The sequence below is a fragment of the Oncorhynchus kisutch genome, linkage group LG21 (assembly GCF_002021735.2).
Source record: "Oncorhynchus kisutch isolate 150728-3 linkage group LG21, Okis_V2, whole genome shotgun sequence".
Lineage (NCBI taxonomy): Eukaryota > Metazoa > Chordata > Actinopteri > Salmoniformes > Salmonidae > Oncorhynchus > Oncorhynchus kisutch.
In genome coordinates this window covers 24,427,065-24,448,624 of record NC_034194.2, presented here as the reverse complement: position 1 = coordinate 24,448,624, position 21,560 = coordinate 24,427,065, and the positions used below count along the sequence as shown (strand labels likewise).

At 42.0% G+C, this 21,560-nt stretch overlaps 1 protein-coding gene across 1 annotated transcript in view; it reads right to left on the bottom strand.

Moving 5' to 3' along the window:
- The window catches only part of tulp4a (TUB like protein 4a), a 54,001-nt gene that overhangs the window by 24,988 nt on the left and 7,453 nt on the right, over positions 1-21,560 (bottom strand). Inside the window, exons 3-4 of the mRNA XM_020455040.2 lie at positions 3,184-3,312; positions 2,443-2,604 (exon numbers count right to left, since the gene is read on the bottom strand). Coding sequence (XP_020310629.1) covers positions 2,443-2,604; positions 3,184-3,312 — 291 coding nt within the window. The remainder of the gene's footprint in view (positions 1-2,442; positions 2,605-3,183; positions 3,313-21,560) is intronic.

Genomic DNA, 21,560 nt, shown 5'->3' with positions numbered 1-21,560 from the left:
CCGGAATAGATGCGATTATAAACTGGGTGGTTCAAGCCCTGAATGCTGATTGGCTGACAGCCATGGTATATCAAACGTATACCCAGGGTATGACAAAACATGTATTTTTATTGCTCTAATTACATTGATAAACAGTTTATAATAGTAATACGGCACCTCTGGGATTTGTGGTATATGGCCAATATACCACGGCTAAGGGATGTATCCAGGCACTCTGCGTCGCGTCGTGCATAAGAACAGCCCTAGCCGTGGTATATTGGCCATATACCACACACCCTTGGGCCTTATTGCTTAAATAGAACAATACGTTTTTAACATTTAAGTGCACCAGTTTATTATCCTTTAAACTACTACTCCAAGAAGTTTGATGGTTGTAGCCATATTAGCAAACTTATTTAATTTCAAACTTTTCTAATATAGGGTACTTAAATGTATGACGTGTTACTGTATAATACATAACAAATAAGAGCATAATACATATTATATATTGATATAACTTACAAATATACATGAATATAGCATGTACAGAATCAGTCAAAAGTTGACACCTACTCATTCAGGGCTTTCTTTTTTAAACTATTTTTCTACATTGTAGAATACTAGTTAAGACATCAAAACTATGAAATAACACATATAAAATCATGTAGTAACCAAAAAAGTGTTAAACAAATCAAAATATATTTTAGATTCTTCAAAGTAGACACCCTTTGCGTTGATGACAGCTTTGCACATTCTTGGCATTCTCTCAATCAGCTTCACCTGGAAAGCTTTCCAATAGTCTTGAAGGAGTTCCCACATATGCTGAGCTCTTGCTGGCTACTTTTCCTTCACTCTGTGGCCCAACTCACCCAAAACCATCTCAAATTGGTTGACGTCGACTGATTGTGGAGGCCAGGTCATCTGATGCAGCACTCCATCACTCTCCTTCTTGGTCAAATAGCCCTTACACAGCCTGGAGTGCATTGGATCATTGTCCTGTTGAAAAACATGATGGCGTATTGCTGAAGAATGCTGTGGTAGCCATGTTGGTTAAGTGTGCCTTGAATTCTAAATAAATCCTTGACAGTGTCACCAGCCAAGCACTCCCACACCTCCTCCATGCTTCACGGTGGGAACACATGCGGAGATCATCCGTTCACCTACTCTGCATCTCACAAAGACACGGCGGTTGGAACCATAAAATCTCAAATTTGGACTCATCAGACGAAATGACAGATTTCCACCTGTCTGATGTCCATTGCGCGTGTTTCTTCTTATTGTTGTCCATTAGTAGTGGTTTCGACCATCTCGGCCTGATTCACACAGTCTCCTCTGAACAGTTGATGTTGAGATGTTACTTGAACTCCGTGAAGCATTTATTTGGGCTGCAATTTCTGAGGCTGCTAACCCTAATGAACGTATCCCCTGCAGCAGAGCTAACTCTGGGTCTTCCATTCCTGTGGCAGTCCTCACGATAGCCAGTTTCATCATAGCGCTTGATGGCTTTTGCGACTGCACCTGAAGAAACTTTCAAAGTTCTTGAAATGTTCTGGATTGACTGACCTTCATGTCTTAAAGTAATGATGGACTGTTGTTTCTCTTTGCTTATTTGAGCTGTTCTTGCCATAATATGGACTTGGTATTTTACCAAATAGGGCTATCTTCTGTATACCACCCCTACCAGGTCACAACACAACTGATTGGCTCAAACGCATTAAGAAGGAAAGAAATTCCACAAATTAACTTTTAACAAGGCACATCTGTTAATTGAAATGCGTTCCAGGTGACTACGTCATGAAGCTGGTTGAGAGAATGCCAAGAGTGTGCAAAGCTGTCATCAAGGCAAAGGGTGGCTACTTTGAAGAATCTCAAATATAAAATATATTTGGATTTGTTTAACAATGTATTGGTTACTACAAGATTCAATATGTTAAACACGGCCCCCCCATCAAACCAAGGGGTCAGGTGGGTGTTACACAATGAGTGGTTCTGGAGCAAAACAGCTTCTGTGCAACATCAGGTGAGTAGTAGAGTATTAGAACTAGTTACCTGCTGATCGTCAGGTGAGTAGTAGAACTAGTTACCTGCTGGTCGTCAGGTGAGTAGTAGAGTAGTAGAACTAGTTACCTGCTAGTCGTCAGGTGAGTAGTAGAGTATTAGAACTAGTTACCTGTTGGTCGTCAGGTGAGTAGTAGAGTAGTAGAACTAGTTACTTGCTGGTCGTCAGGTGAGTAGTAGAGTATTAGAACTAGTTACCTGCTGGTCGTCAGGTGAGTAGTAGAGTATTAGAACTAGTTACCTGCTGGTCGTCAGGTGAGTAGTAGAGTAGTAGAACTAGTTACCTGCTGGTCGTCAGGTGAGTAGTAGAGTATTAGAACTAGTTACCTGCTAGTCGTCAGATGAGTAGTAGAACTAGTTACCTTCTGGTCATCAGGTGAGTAGTAGAGTATTAGAACTAGTTACCTGCTGGTCATCGGGGGTCCAGATACCACAGGTGATCTGGCTCTCCAGGTTGATCTCTGATGACCAGTGTCTCTGGCCGCTGACCGAGCCCACCAGGACAAAGCCATCACGGTAAGAGATGAGAGCCTGGGTACCGTCATGAGACCAGGTGAAGTCACTCACCTAAAGGAAAAGGGGAGGGGGGGGGGTTGCAGAGAGGACAGGTCAGATACTGTACTCAATGAAGAATTTCCATTGACCATGCTTTTTAGCACAGGGCTGCATCTGAAATAGGACCCTATTCCCTATATTGGTGTTTTCCAGCTCCAGTCCTCGAGTATCACCAATAGCAGGTAGCCTAGCAACGGCAGGTAGCCTAGTGGTTAAGAGTGTTCGAATCCCCAAGCCGACTAGTTGAAAACTCTGTTGATTGAGCAAGGCACTTAACCCCAATTGCTCCTGTAAGTTCCTCTGGATAAGAGCATCTGCTAAAAGACATCAAATATAAGCACACATTTTGTTGTAGGCCCAGACAAGCACACCTGATTCAACTTGTCATTAAGCCCTCAATGAGTAGAATCAGGTGAGCTTTTCCAGGGCTACAAAAAAAGTGTTCTGTTAGGGGTACGGGAGGACTAGAAATTGGGAAACACTGCCCTATATAGTGTACTACCAATGGCCCCTATTTGAGAATAGGGTACCATTTTAGACCAGGAATAGGCTTATTCCGTGTCCAGGAAACTGGCCCATAGTGTATCCCACCTGAGCCCCGCGATCGTTGACCAGCTCCACAGACCAGCGGCCCTCGTACTGGATCCACACAAAGATCCCTCCGTCTGTGTCACAAGTGGCCAGTTTCTGAAAGGGCTCGTTCCATCGCACCAGCACCACCTTGAGACACACACCACAAGACAGGAGAACTCAGAATCACATGAGCACCATTTCGCCAGAGAGCCACATTTAGACACTGGAATAAAATACATCAAAGTGTGTTAGTCTAATTTCACCAGTGACGTAAAACAAGTCCTAATATCCTGAGTGTCTTAGATAATGAGTTTCTATCAATTTCCACTTCCTTTCATCATGCTGAGCCACTCAGAAGCAGAGCGAGGCAGAACTACTTCAGTGTCTGTCTTCTGTAACACGCTTCAACATGCTAACTCTCAAGTTATACTCCATACTCATGAACACTATGCAAGGGGGACCATTTGCACCCCACCTGCCCCCATCCAGAACTTCACTCAATCTGGAGAGAGGGCTGAGTGATGGGGGGGTGATGATGATGGAGTGGGGACTGATTAGCTACTTTTGCTGAAGCGCTCACAGAAAGAGGGAAGAGTGTGAGGGAGAGAGAAAGAGAGCGATAAAGAAAGAGATGGAGCGAGTATGAAAGCGTTAGTAGATGTGAGTAGGAGCAGTGCAGCTTGATGACCACAGAGTCAAAATGGATGATCCCACTGGCAACAGTGACTCGCAGATATATGGGCTTTTGCACTGACCCAGATGTCACTGAATAGACGGAGCTGTACGGCACTGTATCTGCGTCACGGCTCTGACCTTTAGGTAGTAACTCTGAGGAGGAGAGGGTTGGTGAACGTGCGACCGATGGTGCGTCTGCTTTTGTCTCATTCTAATCCTCGTCTTTCTCTCCCTCTAGTCTGTTTCTCTTACTCTCTTCATCTGCCTCCCCATCATCTATAAGTACCTAGGTGTCTGGCTAGACTGCAAACTCTCCTTCCAGACTCATAAAACATCTCCAATCCAAAATCAAATCTGCTTTCTATTTCGCAACAAAGCCTCCTTCACTCACGCCGTAAAACTTACCCTAGTAAAACTGACTATCCTATCCTACCGATCCTCGACTTCGGCAATGTCATCTACAAAATAGCTTCCAATACTCTACTCAGCAAACTGGATGCAGTTTATCACAGTGCCATCCGTTTTGTTACTAAAGCACCTTATACCACCCACCACTGCGACCTGTATGCTCTAGTTGGCTGGCCCTCACTACATGTTCGTCGGCAGATCCACTGGCTCCAGGTCATCTACAAGTCTATGCTAGGTAAAGCTCCACCTTATCTCAGTTCACTGATCACGATGGCAACACCCATCCGTAGCACGCGCTCCAGCAGGTGTATCTCACTGATCATCCCTAAAGCAAAAACCTCATTTGGTCGCCTTTCCTTCCAGTTCTCTGCTGCCTGCGACTGGAACGAATTGCAAAAATCTCAGAAGTTGGAGACTTTTATCTCCCTCACCAACTTTAAACATCTGCTATCTGAGCAGCTAATCGATCGCTACAGCTGTACATAGTCCATCGGTATATAGCCCACCCAATTTACCTACCTCATCCCCATACGGTTTTTATTTTATTTACTTTTCTGCTCTTTTGCACACCAGTATCTCTACCTGCACATGTTCATCTGATAATTTATCACTCCAGTGTTAATCTGCTAAATTGTAATTATTTACTCCTATGGCCTATTTATTGCCTACCTCCTCATGTGTTTTGCACACAATGTATATAGATTCTTTTTTTTCTACTATTGTTATTGACTTGTTTATTGTTTACTCCATGTGTAACCCTGTGTTGTTGTCTGTTCACACTGCTATGCTTTATCTTGGCCAGGTCGCAGTTGCAAATGAGAACTTGTTCTCAACTAGCCTACCTGGTTAAATAAAGGTGAAATAAAGATGAAAAAAAAAAATGAAAAAAAAAAACATGTTCTGCCATCCTCCCTCGCTATCTCCCTCTATGCATCTAAAACACACATCTTTCCCTACCTCAATCTCCCATTCTCACTCCCTGTTTGTCTGGTCTTCTGTAGCATGAATGCCTATTCCCAGAGGTATAATCCCATGCTTGGTGCACCTCTCCACAGACCCAAAGCACGTGGAAAACGCGCACACACACACACACACACACACGTGTACAAACAGGCTTTATCAGGGCTTACACTGACTGCAGGCCCATCAGATCAGCTCCCCTATGGGCTCAGACCTAGATTACCCCGCTAGGCTCTGTCTCTCTCCATCACTCTCTGCACTCCTATACAGCACAGGAACCACTTTCACTAGAACACACTGTGTACAGTCACAGGTCAGAGTTGAAAACCTGTTCTGGGGTCATGACCTCCGCTCAGATACAACTGAGAGACAAGATAGGCAGAATTATAAGACAGATCTACAGAACGCGCAGATTAAGTCCCTGTCCAAGCAAATGCACTGTGTCAAACACACCTTCAAAAAGCCTGAAGAATAAAGGATGTATTCACCAGCTGTCATCAGCCCTCCCAAACACAGTGCTGTTAGTATTCATTTGTACATACATAAACCCATCATCTCCACCTCCAGCTGGGCACAACAGGTGAGCATCTGAACACCCATCCCTTCTACAGCCTCTCCTCACAGCCTAAAGCCTGAGTAATAAGGGGTCCACTACGCTAGATTTACAGTGCTCTCCCACCCACTCACTCTGGCATAAATCCTTCTGCAGTACTATAGGCCTGTCCCCAGTACACACCCACAGGGGAGCCACAGCACAATGAGACCAGGCCTGCTGCTTTAGGGCTGGAGATAGAACTGTAGGTCCTTATAATGATATGTCTCTGTAGAGCAGGCCATTCACACACAGCTGAAAGGACCCCTATACATCATCAGGCTACAAAGTCACCAGGTGATGTGGGGGCATCAGGGCAGGGAAAGAAAGCTCATTAGGTTTTCACCGTGATGATGACACTTTCTAGAGGCATGACCAGACTACACAGACAAGGGATGAAAAAATAAATAACCAGACTGATTTTCTAAAGGCTAGTCCAACCATTTTATTTTGGCCTATAGCCTGCTGCCACTGCACCGTCTACAACCTCACTGAAGCGAAACGTATTTGTCGGCCTGCATTATACAATCTATTACTGCAGTAGTCAGGGACACAGGCCTGTACCCCTTGATTAGATGGGGAGGAAATACAAATACAGAGATCCTGATAACAGCTTTGGTTACACACACATATACAGTACCAGTCAAAAGTTTGGACACACCTACTCATTCAAGGGTTTCTTTATTTTTACTGTTTTCTACATTGTAGAATAATATTGAAGACATCAAAACTATGAAATAACACATATGGAATCATGTAGTAACCAAAAAAGTGTAAAACAAATAAAAAATATATTTTATGTTTTAGATTCTTCAAAGTAGCCACACTTTGCCTTGATGACAGCTTTGCACACTCCTGGCATTCTCTCAAAAAACGTCATGAGGTAGTCACCTGGAATGCATTTTAATTAACAGGTGTGCCTTGTTGAAAGTTAATTTGTGGAATTTCTTTCCTTCTTAATGTGTTTGAGCCAATCGGTTGTGTTGTGACAAGGTAGGGGTGGTATACAGAAGATAGCCCTATTTGGTGAAAGACCAAATCCATATTAAGGCAAGAACAGCTCAAATAAGCAAAGAAAAACGACAGTCTATCATTACTTTAAGACAATCCGGAACATTTTAAGAACTTTTAAAGTTTATTCAAGAGCAGTCGCAAAAACCATCAAGCGCTATGATGAATCTGGCTCTCATGAGGACCGCCACAGGAAAGGAAGACCCAGAGTTACCTCTGCTGCAGAGGATCATTTCATTAGTTACCAGCCCCAGAAATTGCATCCCAAATAAATGCATCCCATATAAATACTTCACAACATCAACTGTTCAGAGGAGACTGCGTGAATCAGGCCTTCATGGTCGAATTGCTGCAAAGAAACCACTACTAAAGGGCTCCAATAATAAGAAGAGACTTGATTGGGCCAAGAAACACGAGCAATGCACAGGTGGAAATCTGTCCTTTGGTTCAATTAGTCCATATTTGCGAATTTTGGTTCCAACCGCTGTGTCGCCGCATGTATGGTTCTCACCGTGAAGCATGGAAGAGATGGTGTGATGTGTGGGGGTACTTTGCTGGTGACACTGTCTGGCACACTTAACCAGCATGGCTACCACAGCATTTTGCAGCGATACACCATCCCATCTGGTTTCTGCTTAGTGGGACCATCATTTGTTTTTCAACAGGACAATGACCGCAAACACACCTCCAGGCTGTGTAAGGGCTATTTGACCAAGGAGAGTGATGGAGTGCTGCATCAGATGACCTGGCCTCAACCCAATTGAGATGGTTTGGGATGAGTTGGACTGCAGAGTGAAGGAAAAGCAGCCAACAAGTGCTCAGCATGTGGGAACTCCTTCAAGACTATTGGAAAATAATTCCTCATGAAGCTGGTTGAGAGAATGCCAAGAGTGTACAAAGCTGTCGTCATCTAGGCAAAAGGAGGCTACTTTGATGAAACTAAAACATAATATATTTTGATTTGTTTAACACTTTTTTGGTTACTAGATGACTACATATGTGTTATTTCATAGTTTTTATGTCTTAACTATTCTACAATGCGTAAACAGTAAAAATAAAGAAAAACCCTTGAATGAGTAGGTGTCCAAACTTCTGACTGGTACTGTATACAGACACACACACACACACACACACACACACACGGGGAGAGCGTGAGTGTGCGTATTTAGCCCTGTGTGGGGCTGGGGGGATTAGTGTGAGCTGGTCAGGCGGCCCGAGGGGGACAGCTGAGTGCCTGGACCGCACCGTGACGCAGCGATTTAGGGGATCAGACGTCACATGGAGACAGACAGGATCAGACTTGGCAGCTACAGAACTCACAGGGCCCAGGGAAACAGCGCACTAAAACAGGACAGCCCCAGATACAGGCTAAACCAGCACAGTAGCCTAACTTTCCCTGTCCGGGGCCCTTACAAGGATTCTCATTTAAAGGGCAGGAACGGGCATACTATACCAATGTACAGCCACATAACATGAATATTACTACTAGGATATATACAGTGAGCACCAAAAGTATTGTGACTGTGACGCATGTTGTTTTGGCTCTGAACACTTTGGATTTGAAATGACACAATGACTGAGGTTATTGTCTGCTATAATTTGAGGGTATTTTTATTTCGAAATTACAACACTTTCTGTATATAGTCCCCCCATTTTAAGGGAACAGTAATGTAATGTGACAAATTCACATGTATTAAAGTTGTCAAAAGTTTAGTATAAATATCATACCCCCCCAAAAATGCTAACCTCCCTTGTTATTGTAATGGTGAGGTTAGCCTGTCTTGGGGGTATGATATTTGTTTGTCTATAAATTTCTCACTCATTAATCATGATTCATTCAGGATTATCCGTAATCATGGCAGTATCCACATTAATGTAGAAGTGTCTAGAAACATTATTCTTAAAACGGGAGGTCTATGTACAAAAAGTGAGGTAATTTGTCAAAAGGTTCACCCGATACGGATGGGAAAAAAACTGAAATGAAAGGTGACAGTCTGTACTTTAACCGGAAGGTTGCAAGTTCAAACCCCCGAGCTGACAAAGTACAAATCTGTCGTTCTGCCCCAGAACAGGAGGTTAACCCACTGTTCCTAGGTCGTCATTGAAAATAAGAATTTGTTCTTAACTGACTTGCCTAGTTAAATAAAGGTTAAACAATTTAAAATATATTATTTTTTAAACTCATAGACAGTGTATAATTTCAAGTGCTGCAGTACAGCGCCAAAACTAAAAATGGCACTGTCCCAATACTTTTGGAGCTCACAGTAGCTAACATTCAATAAGTCTGTTCACAAAATATAAAAACAGAAAATAAAAAAATACTTTCTCTGCCTCTTAATAACGGCATTCAGGTAACAGAGAGGCGCCAAGTCCAAATCCCCTTAACACTAATATCCTGACAACTGCAGGCCATTGACCACTTTTATCTGGAAAGTTGGCAGCAACAGCTGACAACTGGCAGGCTGGCAGTGAGTTTCATTGTGGCCCTGGCCCCTGAATGGCCCCTGCCTGTGACTCAGGGACCCAGCAGAGAACCAGCAGGGACCCATGGAGGACCCGGCCAGCTTCACTGAGGTGGCAAATCAAATAAAGGGACAACTGTACCATGCATTGCCCCAGCAGCCCAGTCAGCAGAAGGGGAGAGGACACTTGTACTGTAGAAATACAATGAATAGAACGGGCATCCCCATTCAACTTTCCAGGGTTAGAGGTTCCAAGCCATCCTATTCATTCTATTTCTATGACTGGTACAACCAGTAGAGGAGAGGAGTGAGGACAAAGGTCTGCTTTATCCAAGGTTGTCAAGGTGGAGGGGAGTGTTCTTTATACAGGGAAATGGAGATGAGGGCAGGTTCTGCTGATGTGCAAAAAGGTATCTTAGAACAAAGTGAGAACAAACTTATCCAGCTGTGCCAAATGGAGTACACTGAGTGTACAAAACATTAAGAACACCTGCCCATTCCATGACGGACTGACCTGGTGAAAGCTATGATCCCTTATTGATGTAACCTGTTATATCCATTTCAAATGAGTGTAGATTAAGTGGAGGAGACAGGTTAAAGAAGGATTTTTAAGCCTCGATACAGTTGAGACATGGATTGTGTTTGTGTGCCATTCAGAGGGTGAATGGGCCAGACACAAAATGTAGGTACCTTTTAACTGGGTATGGTAGTAGGTGCCAGGGGCACTGGTTTGTGTCAAGAACTGCAACACAGCTAAGAATGGTCCACCACACAAAGGACATCCAGCCAACTGGACACAACTGTGGGAAGCATTGAAACAACATGGGCCCGCATCCCTGTGGAACGCTTGACACCTTGTAGAGTCCATGCCCTGACAAATTGAGGCTGTTCTGAGGTCAAAAAAAAAGGGGGTGGGGGGTGCAAATCAATAGTAGGAAGATGTCATTGCCCTTAGGAGCTGATCTAATATCAGTATAATGTTTTTGCCCCTGATGGTCATTACTGGATTGGGGGAGTGTAAACTGATCCTATATCAGATCCAACTCTCTGGGCCTGTGTTAACATTCTGTTCAGGTTTTCAGCAACATTTAGATAATTACAATCAGCACCCATCTAGGCAACATTTAGGCCTACCCACAGCAATAAAGACATGCACTGCATAACAAAGACAAACCATGTTAAAGAGGTGGTTGTCCAAAAACTTGCAACTCAGTGACAGAAGAGCGTTCTCCTCAGTGACCCTCTCTGTGATGGGAACTCGAAGGGCAGACCGCCTGAATCAGCCAGCACACTACAAAAGTAAAGACGCAGTCAAGCGTCTTACAGAATACCGACAGAGCAGACATGTAGAGAGAGAGAGGGACACACACATACACACACACACTCCTCCTTTGCCCCAACTCTTGCTCTCCTCTGTCTCAGTGTCTGACGTGACATTAAATCAGACCCGGAACTCAATTAGAGGAAAACGCTGTGCTAGGACCAACGTAGGGGCGGGGGGGGTGATTTGCGGCCGGACACCAGAACAGGACCTGGAGATATTTTATGGGAAGATGAAGCGTTGAGTAGGGGCTTTATTAAATATCGATATCTGATAATATGACACAGACGACTGGTCCTAATGGAAGGTTAGGATGAGTAGAGGAGTGGCCACTTGCAGACTAGTGGGATTTGCCTGGTTTTACCATGGAGTTGGCAGGGTTTCCGCTATCACTGCATAGGCGGCGCAAGACCCCCTTCAAACACACATATCCCTGCACCTGAGATGAGACGAGTGTGAACTGCATAACAACGTCCTCTCCAGGGATAGATTAGCAGCTAAAGCGGTCACTAAGCATGCTGGCCTGTGACACCAAACACAGCACACGCCACTGAGGCCGGGGTCACTCACTCTCTTCCTTCCTGAAGGGGCTCTGGAGTAAAAACAGAGGTGGAGGCATGTAGGGTTGGGCGATGTCAACTTTTCTCCTATCGTGATTATGTACCCATAAAACATTGTGAGATATATGATTATTTCAGCCCCATTGGCCACTGCCCCCCCCCCAAAAAAAATGTTGGTGAAAAGAATAACAATAATTAACAAAACCTCAGCTAAAATGACAGTTGGGCTATAGCACGAAATCTAATGCAACTTTATGACAACACCTTCATAGGCTAAAATATTTTGGAAATAAGCTACTGTTCATAACTTCAACTTGTCTTAAAGCTAGTATGATAGGCCAGTAGGAGGAATGAGGATGGGTTATTGGCGATTTGGCTTTCAACCTTGCATGGATAATTTCTTTCTTAAAGGTTAAACTTGTAATAAAATAAACAATTCTATAGGCTTTTGATATTGTTTGATTTGTCTCATTTTTATTGCTCTGGCTCCTTAAGTTTAGGCTATTCAAATCTCTTTCTGACTGGACATTTTACGCTGCTTTGGTGGGCTTCTCCGCTCTGTCTGGCCTACATTCCTCTCTTGTGGTCTGTAAGCTATATTAAAACATATGTATTGAAATAGGCTACAGCAAATAGAAATAGGCAAATTACTCGGAACGTCACTTGTGCGCTACCAAGTTCAAATAGGCTAAACCATCGTCTGTCACCATCACCTGCCAATTCATGATGTCGTCACTGTCGACAACTGATGTCTATCATGTCTAAGATCGCCCAACCCTAGAGGGATGTAGAAAACAGAGGGGTGCTCAAAAGACATGAGGGGAGAGCTGCCGGAAAGAGGAAGACAGGTTATGGGAGGAAAGAGAAGGAGGGGGCAGTAAGCAGGAGAGAGGGGTGTCAGGAGACATGAGGGGAGAGCTGCCGGAAAGAGGAAGACAGGTTATGGGAGGAAAGAGAAGGAGGGGGCAGTACGCAGGAGAGAGGGGTGTCAGAAGAACATGAATGGGGTGCTACATGAAAGTAACAGAAAGCAGGTAGAAACCGAGAGAGAAGCAAGAAAGAAAAGAGGATAGGCAGAGCTAGAGACAAAAAAAACCCTGAAGTCTGAAAAGCAGCCAAGCCTATGCCCGTAATATGAAATGGAATGACTGTGTACAGATATAAACCTCAATTTAAAGCAGGGTACTGCCAGAGACCTCACAATACGATATTATGACAATACTTTGATGGCCATATGATATGTATTGTGATTCGATACTGTTATTTTATTGCAATTTGATGTTCCAAACATATTGTTTTGGAACACCTTCCTAATATTGAGCTGCACAACCTTTTGCCCTCAGAACAGCCTCAATTCGTCGGGGCGTGGACTCGACAAGGTGTCTAAAGCATTACACAGGGATGCTGGCCCATGTTGACTCCAATGCTTCCCACAGTTGTGTCAAGGTGGCTGGATGTCCTTTGGGTGTTGGACCATTCTTGATACACACGGGAATCTGTTGAGCGTGGAAAAACCCAGCAGCATTGCAGTTCTTGACAGAAACAAGTGCGTCTGGCACCCTCTACCATAACTCATTCAAAAGGCACTTAAATCTTTTGACTTTCCCATTCACCCTCTGAATGACACACATACACAATCCATGTCTCAATTGTCTGAAGCCTTAAAAATCCTTCTTTAACCTGTCTCCTTCATCTACACTGATTGAAGTGGATTTAACAAGTGACATCAATAAGGGATCATAGACTAACCAACTGAAAGCTGTCATGGAAAAAGCAGCAGAAATAAAAGTGCTGAAAACATGTTGGCTAACTATTTAAAAAGAAGATGGGGAACAAGGTATAGAACTAAAAAATACCGTAGTTTGTAGCAGGTACAGTCGTCTTGCGCCAACTAGCTATAGTTAAAAAAAAAAAAATATATATATACTTTTTTTAGATTTTTTTAAAAATCAATACATCTGCCTCGAATATCAATATAATATCATATAATTTCCCCTCCCCATCACTACCATGCATCCATTAGGACCGATTAAGACTATGAACTAGACCCATCTAGTGTATCATACCATAGTAAAGGCTAAAGAAGAGAGGGCAAAGGCACAGAGAGAGAGAGAGAGATGTTATTCAGGTTTCAAATATAAACATTCTGTTACCAGCATTATTCTGTACAGTTTTTGCCATAACCTCTGTAAACTAAGACCAGTTTGTGCAGTAAAGAGGCTGGTAAACAGGTAGCAGAGGAAGCAGTGTCCAGAGTCTGGTAGTATAGGTAATAGTGCCCCCAGGGTCATGTATGTCTCTCTGTAGAATGCTTGGTCTGTCTGAAACATGCAATCACACGACATAACACTGGGCTCAGGGCAGGCATGTTGAAAGACAGACTCCAGACTGAACCCATGGGTACTGGGAGGTGTGTGTGAGAGTGTGTGTCTGCTCATTGTCTACTGCTGCAGAGGGGCTTGAGACTTCAAATACCAAAGTTAACACACACCTTGCAGCCTGGTGTGCCTCCATAAACCTTCATTTCGGAGTCTGTAGTGACGTCCACACGGGATTTTTTTCTAATTTCTTATTTTTAGCCCCAAAAGTAAAACGGGCCCCTTGAGATTGGCACTGTTAAGGTTCCTACATCAGATCAAACACAAAGCACATACCAAATAGAACAAAAAACTAAGGCTGTGTTGTCATCAGAAGGACTGATCGGACTCCCATTGGGATTATAGGCCTACTGCTACATTGGAATTCGATTGACAGTCATAACATCTATTTTTATCATTTTTATATTAAAATACAGACACTCCCACTATAAAGGCGCTGCTTCTTTTGAATTGTGTTTTAAAATTAGTCTCAAAGCAGACAGTGTCGCTGCTAATAATAAGCTGTTTTATGGTCTTGTCTATTTGGACAAATCTGGGCTTTTTGTTTTGGTTCAAAATGGATTTGCAGTGAATATGGTGGTGTTAGAACAGATTAGAAGAATCCATTTTACTCCATTATAAAACACACACACATCCCGTGATGACATTCAATGAGGTGGACATGGAACATCCCAAAATCAAGCTGACATGAGAGGACTGAGGACCTAGCATACACATGATGAGACAGCCCGATGGCAATCAAGCAAAATAAGGTTCATGACCAGAAATGAACAGATAATCACATTATCTACCCCTTTACATCTCCCTGTGTGTCTGTTTTACATCTCCCTTCAACTATCACTATCTTGGTTTCTCCCTTGCTCATAGAAACAAGTAGGCTGCCCTGCACAGACTTCTACTTCCATCTCCCTCACTCCCTCTCTTTAAAGTGACAGAGCCTGTGCTCAAGCCACAACTGATGCAATCACCAGAGCAAGTGTCTCATCCCTGGATCTTGATGCTTTTTCTCTGGCCTGCAAACAGACTCTCTTCCCCTTTCTTGCCCTCTGCCCCTCCCTCTTCTAACACCAACTCTTCTAACTTTTCATAATTATCTCCCACTCAGTGGCCCTCTATCCCCCTCTCCACTCCCACCTTTACTTCTCTCCGCCCACCTAGCTAAGGGTAAATAAACAAACATTAAATCTGGGAGGTGGGACAAATATGATGACTTTGCCATTACTTTGACATGACTTCTTCAGACACTCATATTCTTAAACCTAACAATAGGTGTGCAGCTTCTCCTCTCCTGCCAGCTTAAAGAGATTCTCCAATATTTTTTAACCAGTAGTTCTGAAAGTAGCACTGACTCACGAGCCAAAAGTGGTCCCTGTAAAGTGTATCATGCCACATACAGTGCCTACAGAAAGTATTCACACCCCTTCAATCATTCCAAATTTGTTGGTGTTACAAGGTGGGGTTAAAATATATTTCTCATTTTTTGTCAATGATCTACAGATAAAAACTTTTTTTTTTAAATGTAAACAAAATGTTTGAATTTATAATAGCTTGATTAGCTAAGTATTCAGTCCCCTGAATAAATTCATGTTAGAATCAACATTGGCAGCAATTACAGCTGTCTTTATGGGTAAGTCTAAGAGCTTTGCACACCTGGATTGTACAATATTTATACATTATAAAAAAATATATATTCTTCAAGCTCTGCCAAGTTGGTTCCTAGAGAGCTATTTTCAAGTCTTGCCATAGATTTGAAGCAGATTTAAGTCAAAACTGTAACTAGGCCACTCAGCAACACTCAGTGCATTTGGCCTTATGTTTTAGGTTATTGTCCTGTTGAAAGGGTAATGTCTCCGTGTCTTTTGGAAAGCAGAATGAACAAGATTTTCCTCTAGGATTTTGCCTGTGCTTAGGCTAGACAAAGTAGAATTTTAATGTTTAACGTATGACCCACCTTACCTTTCTCCAACACCCGCAAAAATCAAAAGGAATGTGTTTGACGTGATGATGCGCCGCCGGAAACAGCTAGCATGGCCAGCAAAGTACATCGCCAGTGGCACGCATGCACACACTTCATGCAGATCAGCAGCTCCACAATGATGTGACCGACTTGCTCCAAAGTGGGGGCTTTTTGTGGAAGCCAGACAGGACAATCCAAGGAGGATGTCGTGAGCAAAGTTAATGGGCTAGAATTTAGTCAAGCTTGCTCTTTATAGATTTATGCTTCTAATTGAGCATGTTATACAACAACGTTTTTGATGATAGGCTATACTCTATGGCTGGATTTGTATTTTTCCAATGCTACATTAATTTGGCAGACCTAACTTAATTGACCCTATTTCTACAAGGCCTATAGTCTATGAGAGGCCTAATCATATTTCTATGGATATTTTGTTAACGCATATATATATATATATATATATATATATATATATATATATATATATATATATTCAGCCACCAATTGTGCAAGTTCTCCCACTTAAAAAGGTGAGAGGCCTGTAATTTTCATCATAGGTACACTTCAACTATGACAGACAAAATTAGAAAAAAAATCCAGAAAATCACATTGTAGGATTTTTAATGAATTTATTTGCAAATTATGGTGGAAAATAAGTATTTGGTCAATAACAAACGTTTATCTCAATACTTTGTTATATACCCTTTGTTGGCAATGACAGAGGTCAAACGTTTTCTGCAAGTCTTCACAAGGTTTTCACACACCGTTGCTGGTATTTTGGCCCATTCCTCCATGCAGATCTCCTCTAGAGCAGTGATGTTTTGGGGCTGTTGCTGGGCAACACGGACTTTCAACTCCCTCCAAAGATTTTCTATGGGGTTGAGATCTGGAGACTGGCTAGGCCACTCCAAGACCTTGAAATGCTTCTTATGAAGCCACTCCTTCGTTGCCCGGGCGGTGTGTTTGGGATCATTGGGATCATGTTGAAAGACCCAGCCACGTTTCATCTTCAATGCCCTTGCTGATGGAAGGAGGTTTTCACTCAAAATCTCACGATACATGGCCCCATTCATTCTTTCCACGGATCAGTCGTCCTGGTCCCTTTGCAGAAAAACAGCCCCAAAGCATGATGTTTCCACCCCCATGCTTCACAGTAGGTATGGTGTTCTTTGGATGCAACTCAGCATTCTTTGTCCTCCAAACATGACGAGTTGAGTTTTTACCAAAAAGTTATATTTTAGTTTCATCTGATCATATGACATTCTCCCAAATCTTCTTCTGGATCATCCAAATGCTCTCTAGCAAACTTCAAATGGGCCTGGACATGTACTGGCTTAAGCTGGGGGACACGTCTGGCACTGCAGGCACTGATTTGAGTCCCTGGCGGCGTAGTGTGTACTGATGGTAGGCTTTTGTTACTTTGGTCCCAGCTCTCTGCAGGTCATTCACTAGGTCCCCCTGTGTGGTTCTGGGATTTTTGCTCACCGTTCTTGTGATCATTTTGACCCCACGGGGTGAGATCTTGCGTGGAGCCCCAGATCGAGGGAGATTATCAGTGGTCTTGTATGTCTTCCATTTCCTAATAATTGCTCCCACAGTTGATTTCTTCAAACCAAGCTGCTTACCTATTGCAGATTCAGTCTTCCCAGCCTGGTGCAGGTCTACAATTTAGTTTCTGGTGTCCTTTGACAGCTCTTTGGTCTTGGTCATAGTGGAGTTTGGAGTGTGACTGTTTGAGGTTGTGGACAGGTGTCTTTTATACTGATAACAAGTTCAAACAGGTGCCATTAATACAGGTAACGAGTGGAGGACAGAGGAGCCTCTTAAAGAAGAAGTTACAAGTCTGGGAGAGCCAGAAATCTTGCTTGTTTGTAGGTGACCAAATACTTATTTTCCACCATAATTTGCAAATAAATTCATTTAAAAAAAAAACTACAATGTGATTTTCTGGATTTTTTTTCTCATTTTGTCTGTCATAGTTTAAGTGTACCTATGATGAAAATTACAGGCCTCTCATCTTTTTAAGTGGGAGAACTTGCTCAATTTGTGGCTGACTAAATACTTTTTTGCCACACTGTATATATGCATTCAGGTAATGAACTCATTATTATACATCAACATTTTAATATGATTACAATTGTTTGGCAATCATTCTTGAATTAGATTTACATTTTTTAAATAGTCTACTCTATTACCCTATACATCACATTAAATGACGAGATTAGATTGAAGTATTTTTATATATATATATTTTATTTTATTTTAATTTCAAATCGGGAATAAATGAACTGTCACAAGTTATACTTCCCACTGTGTTTAACTTCTCTTGGTTATAACAACATTGTAACATCTTCATTCTTTTTAAGAAAAATTGTGTAGGTTTTCACATGGAATAATATAACTCGAAGCTCACATTAGGCCTAGGGCAATGTGGTAATGTACCGTTATTCCTTATCCACTTAAATGTTTTTATTTATTGTTTAATTTAAAAAATGAAAAAACATTTGCTCGCTCCCCACACTTTTCTAGGGAAAATCCATTAAACAATTTTGACTGGCCTTAGATATATTACATTAATTTTTTTCATAAACTCCCTAGTCCTTGCCAATGACAAGCATACCCATAACATGATGCAGCCACCACCATGCTCGAAAAAATTAAGAATGATACTTGGTGATGTGTTTGTGTGTTACCTCAGGCCACTACTTCACTATCACATATTTACAATGCAACATCCATGCATATGTGTGTGTAGAGTGTGTCTTATGTGTATGCGTCTGTATGTCTCTTCACAGTCCCCGCTGTTCCATAAGATGTATTTTTCTTTTTTAAATAAATGTTTTATCGGATTCTACTGCTTGCATCAGTTACGTGATGTGGAATAGAGTTCCATGTAGCCATGCCTCTATGTAGTACTGTGCACCACCCATAATCTGTTCTGGACTTCGGACTGTAAAGAGAACTTTGGGGACATGTCTTGTGGGGTATGCATGTGTGTCCGAGCTTATTCAGCATATCAACACATACAAAAAAAGTAATGAAGTCGATCTCTCCTCCACCTTGAGCCTTACATGCATATTATTATGGTTAACTCTCTGTGTACATTTAAGGGCCAGTCGTGCTGCCCTGTTCTGAGCCAATTGTATTTTCCCGAGGTCCCTTTTTGTGGCACAAGACTGAACAGTACCCCAGGTGTGACAAACTAGGGCCTGTAGGACCTGCCTTGTTGATAATGCTGTTAAGAAGGTAGAGTAGCACATTTTATGGGCAGACTTTTCCCCATCTTAGCTACTGTTGTATCAACATGTTTTTACCATGACAGTTTACAATCCAGGGATACTCCAAGCAGTTTAGTAATCTCAATTTGCTCAATTTCAACATTATTTATTACAAGATTCAGTTGAGGTTTAGGGTTTAGTGAATGATTTGTCCCAAATACAATGCTCTTAGTTTTTGAAATATTTAGTACTAATTTATTCCTTGCCATCCATTCTGAACCTAACTGCACCTCTTTATTCAACTTTGCAGTGATTTCACTCGCTGTATTAGCTGATGTGTATAGTGTTGAGTCATCCGCATACATACGCACACACACTGGCTTTACAAAATTCAAACTTACAATGCTTCATAATTTCATCAGTTATACTTGGATGTGTAGAGTCAGCGTTTGCTGCTGGCATGTCATGCCTAAGTTTGCTAATCTTGCCAATGAAAAACATTAAAGTAGTTGGCAATATCAGTGGGTTTTGTGATGAGACATCTGATACAATGAATGATGGAGCGGAGTTTGCCTTTTTGCCCCAAATTTTATTTAAAGGTGCTCCAAAGCTTTTTACTATCATTCTTTATGTAATTGTTCTTTGTTTCATAGTGTAGTCATTTCTTTTTAATCAGTTTAGTCACATGCTTTCTCAATATGCAGTATGTTTGCCAATCGGTTGTGCAGCCAGACCTATTTGTCATTGCTTTGCCTCATCCCTCTCAACCACATAATGTTTTTCCTAAATCAATCCACAGGGATTTAACAGTAATTTTCTTAATAGGTGGGTGCTTATTAGTAATTTCATAAAGTGTGTCAAGTGCAGTGTCTAGTTGCTCCTTATTACACACCAGACCATAAATATTCTTTACATCAACAACATAGGAATCAATACAAAACTTGTATGACCACAAACACTAGATTAGGTCCATCCTTTGGACCTTTCGTTTTCCTAGACATGGCGACTATATTGTGATCACTACATCCAATGGATTTGGATAATGCTTTAAAAGCACATTTCTGCAGCAATAGTAAAGATGTGATCAATACATGATAATGATTTAATTCCTGTGCTGTTTGTAACTACCCTGGTCGGTTAACTGATAACCTGAACCAGGTTGCAGGCACTAGTTATAGTGTTGGATTTCCCCCAAAGATAATGGTTTGTATTCAGTACATACAATTTGAAAAAATTGCCAAATTTATTGCAGTTTTACTTTTGTGCCTTATTGCAAACAGGATAAGTGTTTTATAATCATTTTATTCTGTACAGGCTTCCTTCTGTTCATTCTGTCAATTAGGTTAGTATTGGGGAGGATAGGGATGCACTGACATGACATTATTGGCCGATACCGAAATCTAATATTTTCCTTGCCAAAAAAACAATACAGATAACTGATATAAAACATTTTTGCTGCCTTTTAAGCATTCTAGTAGAGTTAAATAGTTCACACACACACAGCGATCTATGGCACCGAATCCCAGTGCAAGAGGCGTAACTACAGTCCCTGGTTCGAATCCAGGCTGTATCACATCCGGCCGTGATTGGGAGTCCCAGCGTCATCCGAGGTTTGGCCGGGGTAGGCCGTCAATGTAAAAAACAATGTTCTTAACTGACTTGCCTAGTTAAATAAAAGGTTACACACCAAAAAGTTATTTTGTTGGCATTTACGTGTCCCCATTACCAGTCAAATATAATCAAAATCTATTTATTTCACTTACTTGCTGTGCTGTTTTGTTGTTCATTTGTTCAGTCGTTTTATTCTCAACCAGGATTTCATCATACATGTCAAGCAGTGGTTTTAGCTCGGTCTGTCCATGGCCTCTTCTGTCGTGGGTCCTCTTCCTCGGTGCTCAATGTCACTGTGTCCGTTTCCATCTTGTCCAGCTGTGTATGTAACATTACACATAAACCCTGTTTCTTGTCTGCATCGAAGTAGCGGTCCTTGTACATAGCATCGACCATGGTCGCGACACAGTCTCGAGTACTAGTTTTAACCCCATGGTCTGTGTTGGCAGTTGTTGATCAGAAGTTTCAATGCCATGACAGAGGGTATCACGTTTCAAACATGTTCTCAAATGCCATTGAAATGGCGGCAGTGGTATGAGAACCAGCACATTCTTGAGCATGCAATATGCCTTTATCAGTATGAAATCCTCATCAACCCACTGTGCTGTCAGACTCAGCATGCTCATGGGGCTGGTCCAAATGTCAGTAGTGAAGCTAATAGCAGTGACGCCCATAGCAAGTAGCTCATAGATGCACAGTATTGTTGAAACGTACAACTCAGGTAGGGCAACATCTGAAAAATAGTGTGTATCGAGGCTCGACCAGACGGTGAAAGCCAACATCATCCACGACAGAGGACGGTTGATTGTCATGGGCAAAGAATTCCATTATCTTGGCATCAATGGATTTCACCTTTGAGTTGTCGCACTGAAATGTTCTTACTCTTTCAGATGACTGCTCAACTTCTTGTTTAATTGTTGGAAGTGTGCCCTTAGTACTTTTCTGTTTTTGTTCTGTGTAGTCATTACATTAGCATCATTTGTTCTGTGTAGCATCATTTTCTTTTTGTGATGTCATCACATCATCTACTTACGTTATATAGGTATGCACATCAGCTTTGACATCGGTTTTTCACATCGCCGTTAAACTAGACAGACATCAGGCCGATGCCAATGTTGGCATTTTTAGATAATATTGGCATATTCCGATATGCTCACCGATATATCGTGCATCCCTAAAGGAGGAACTACAATGTTTTTGTTCCATCCTCAGTTTTTGCCTATCACAGCCATTAAACTCTGC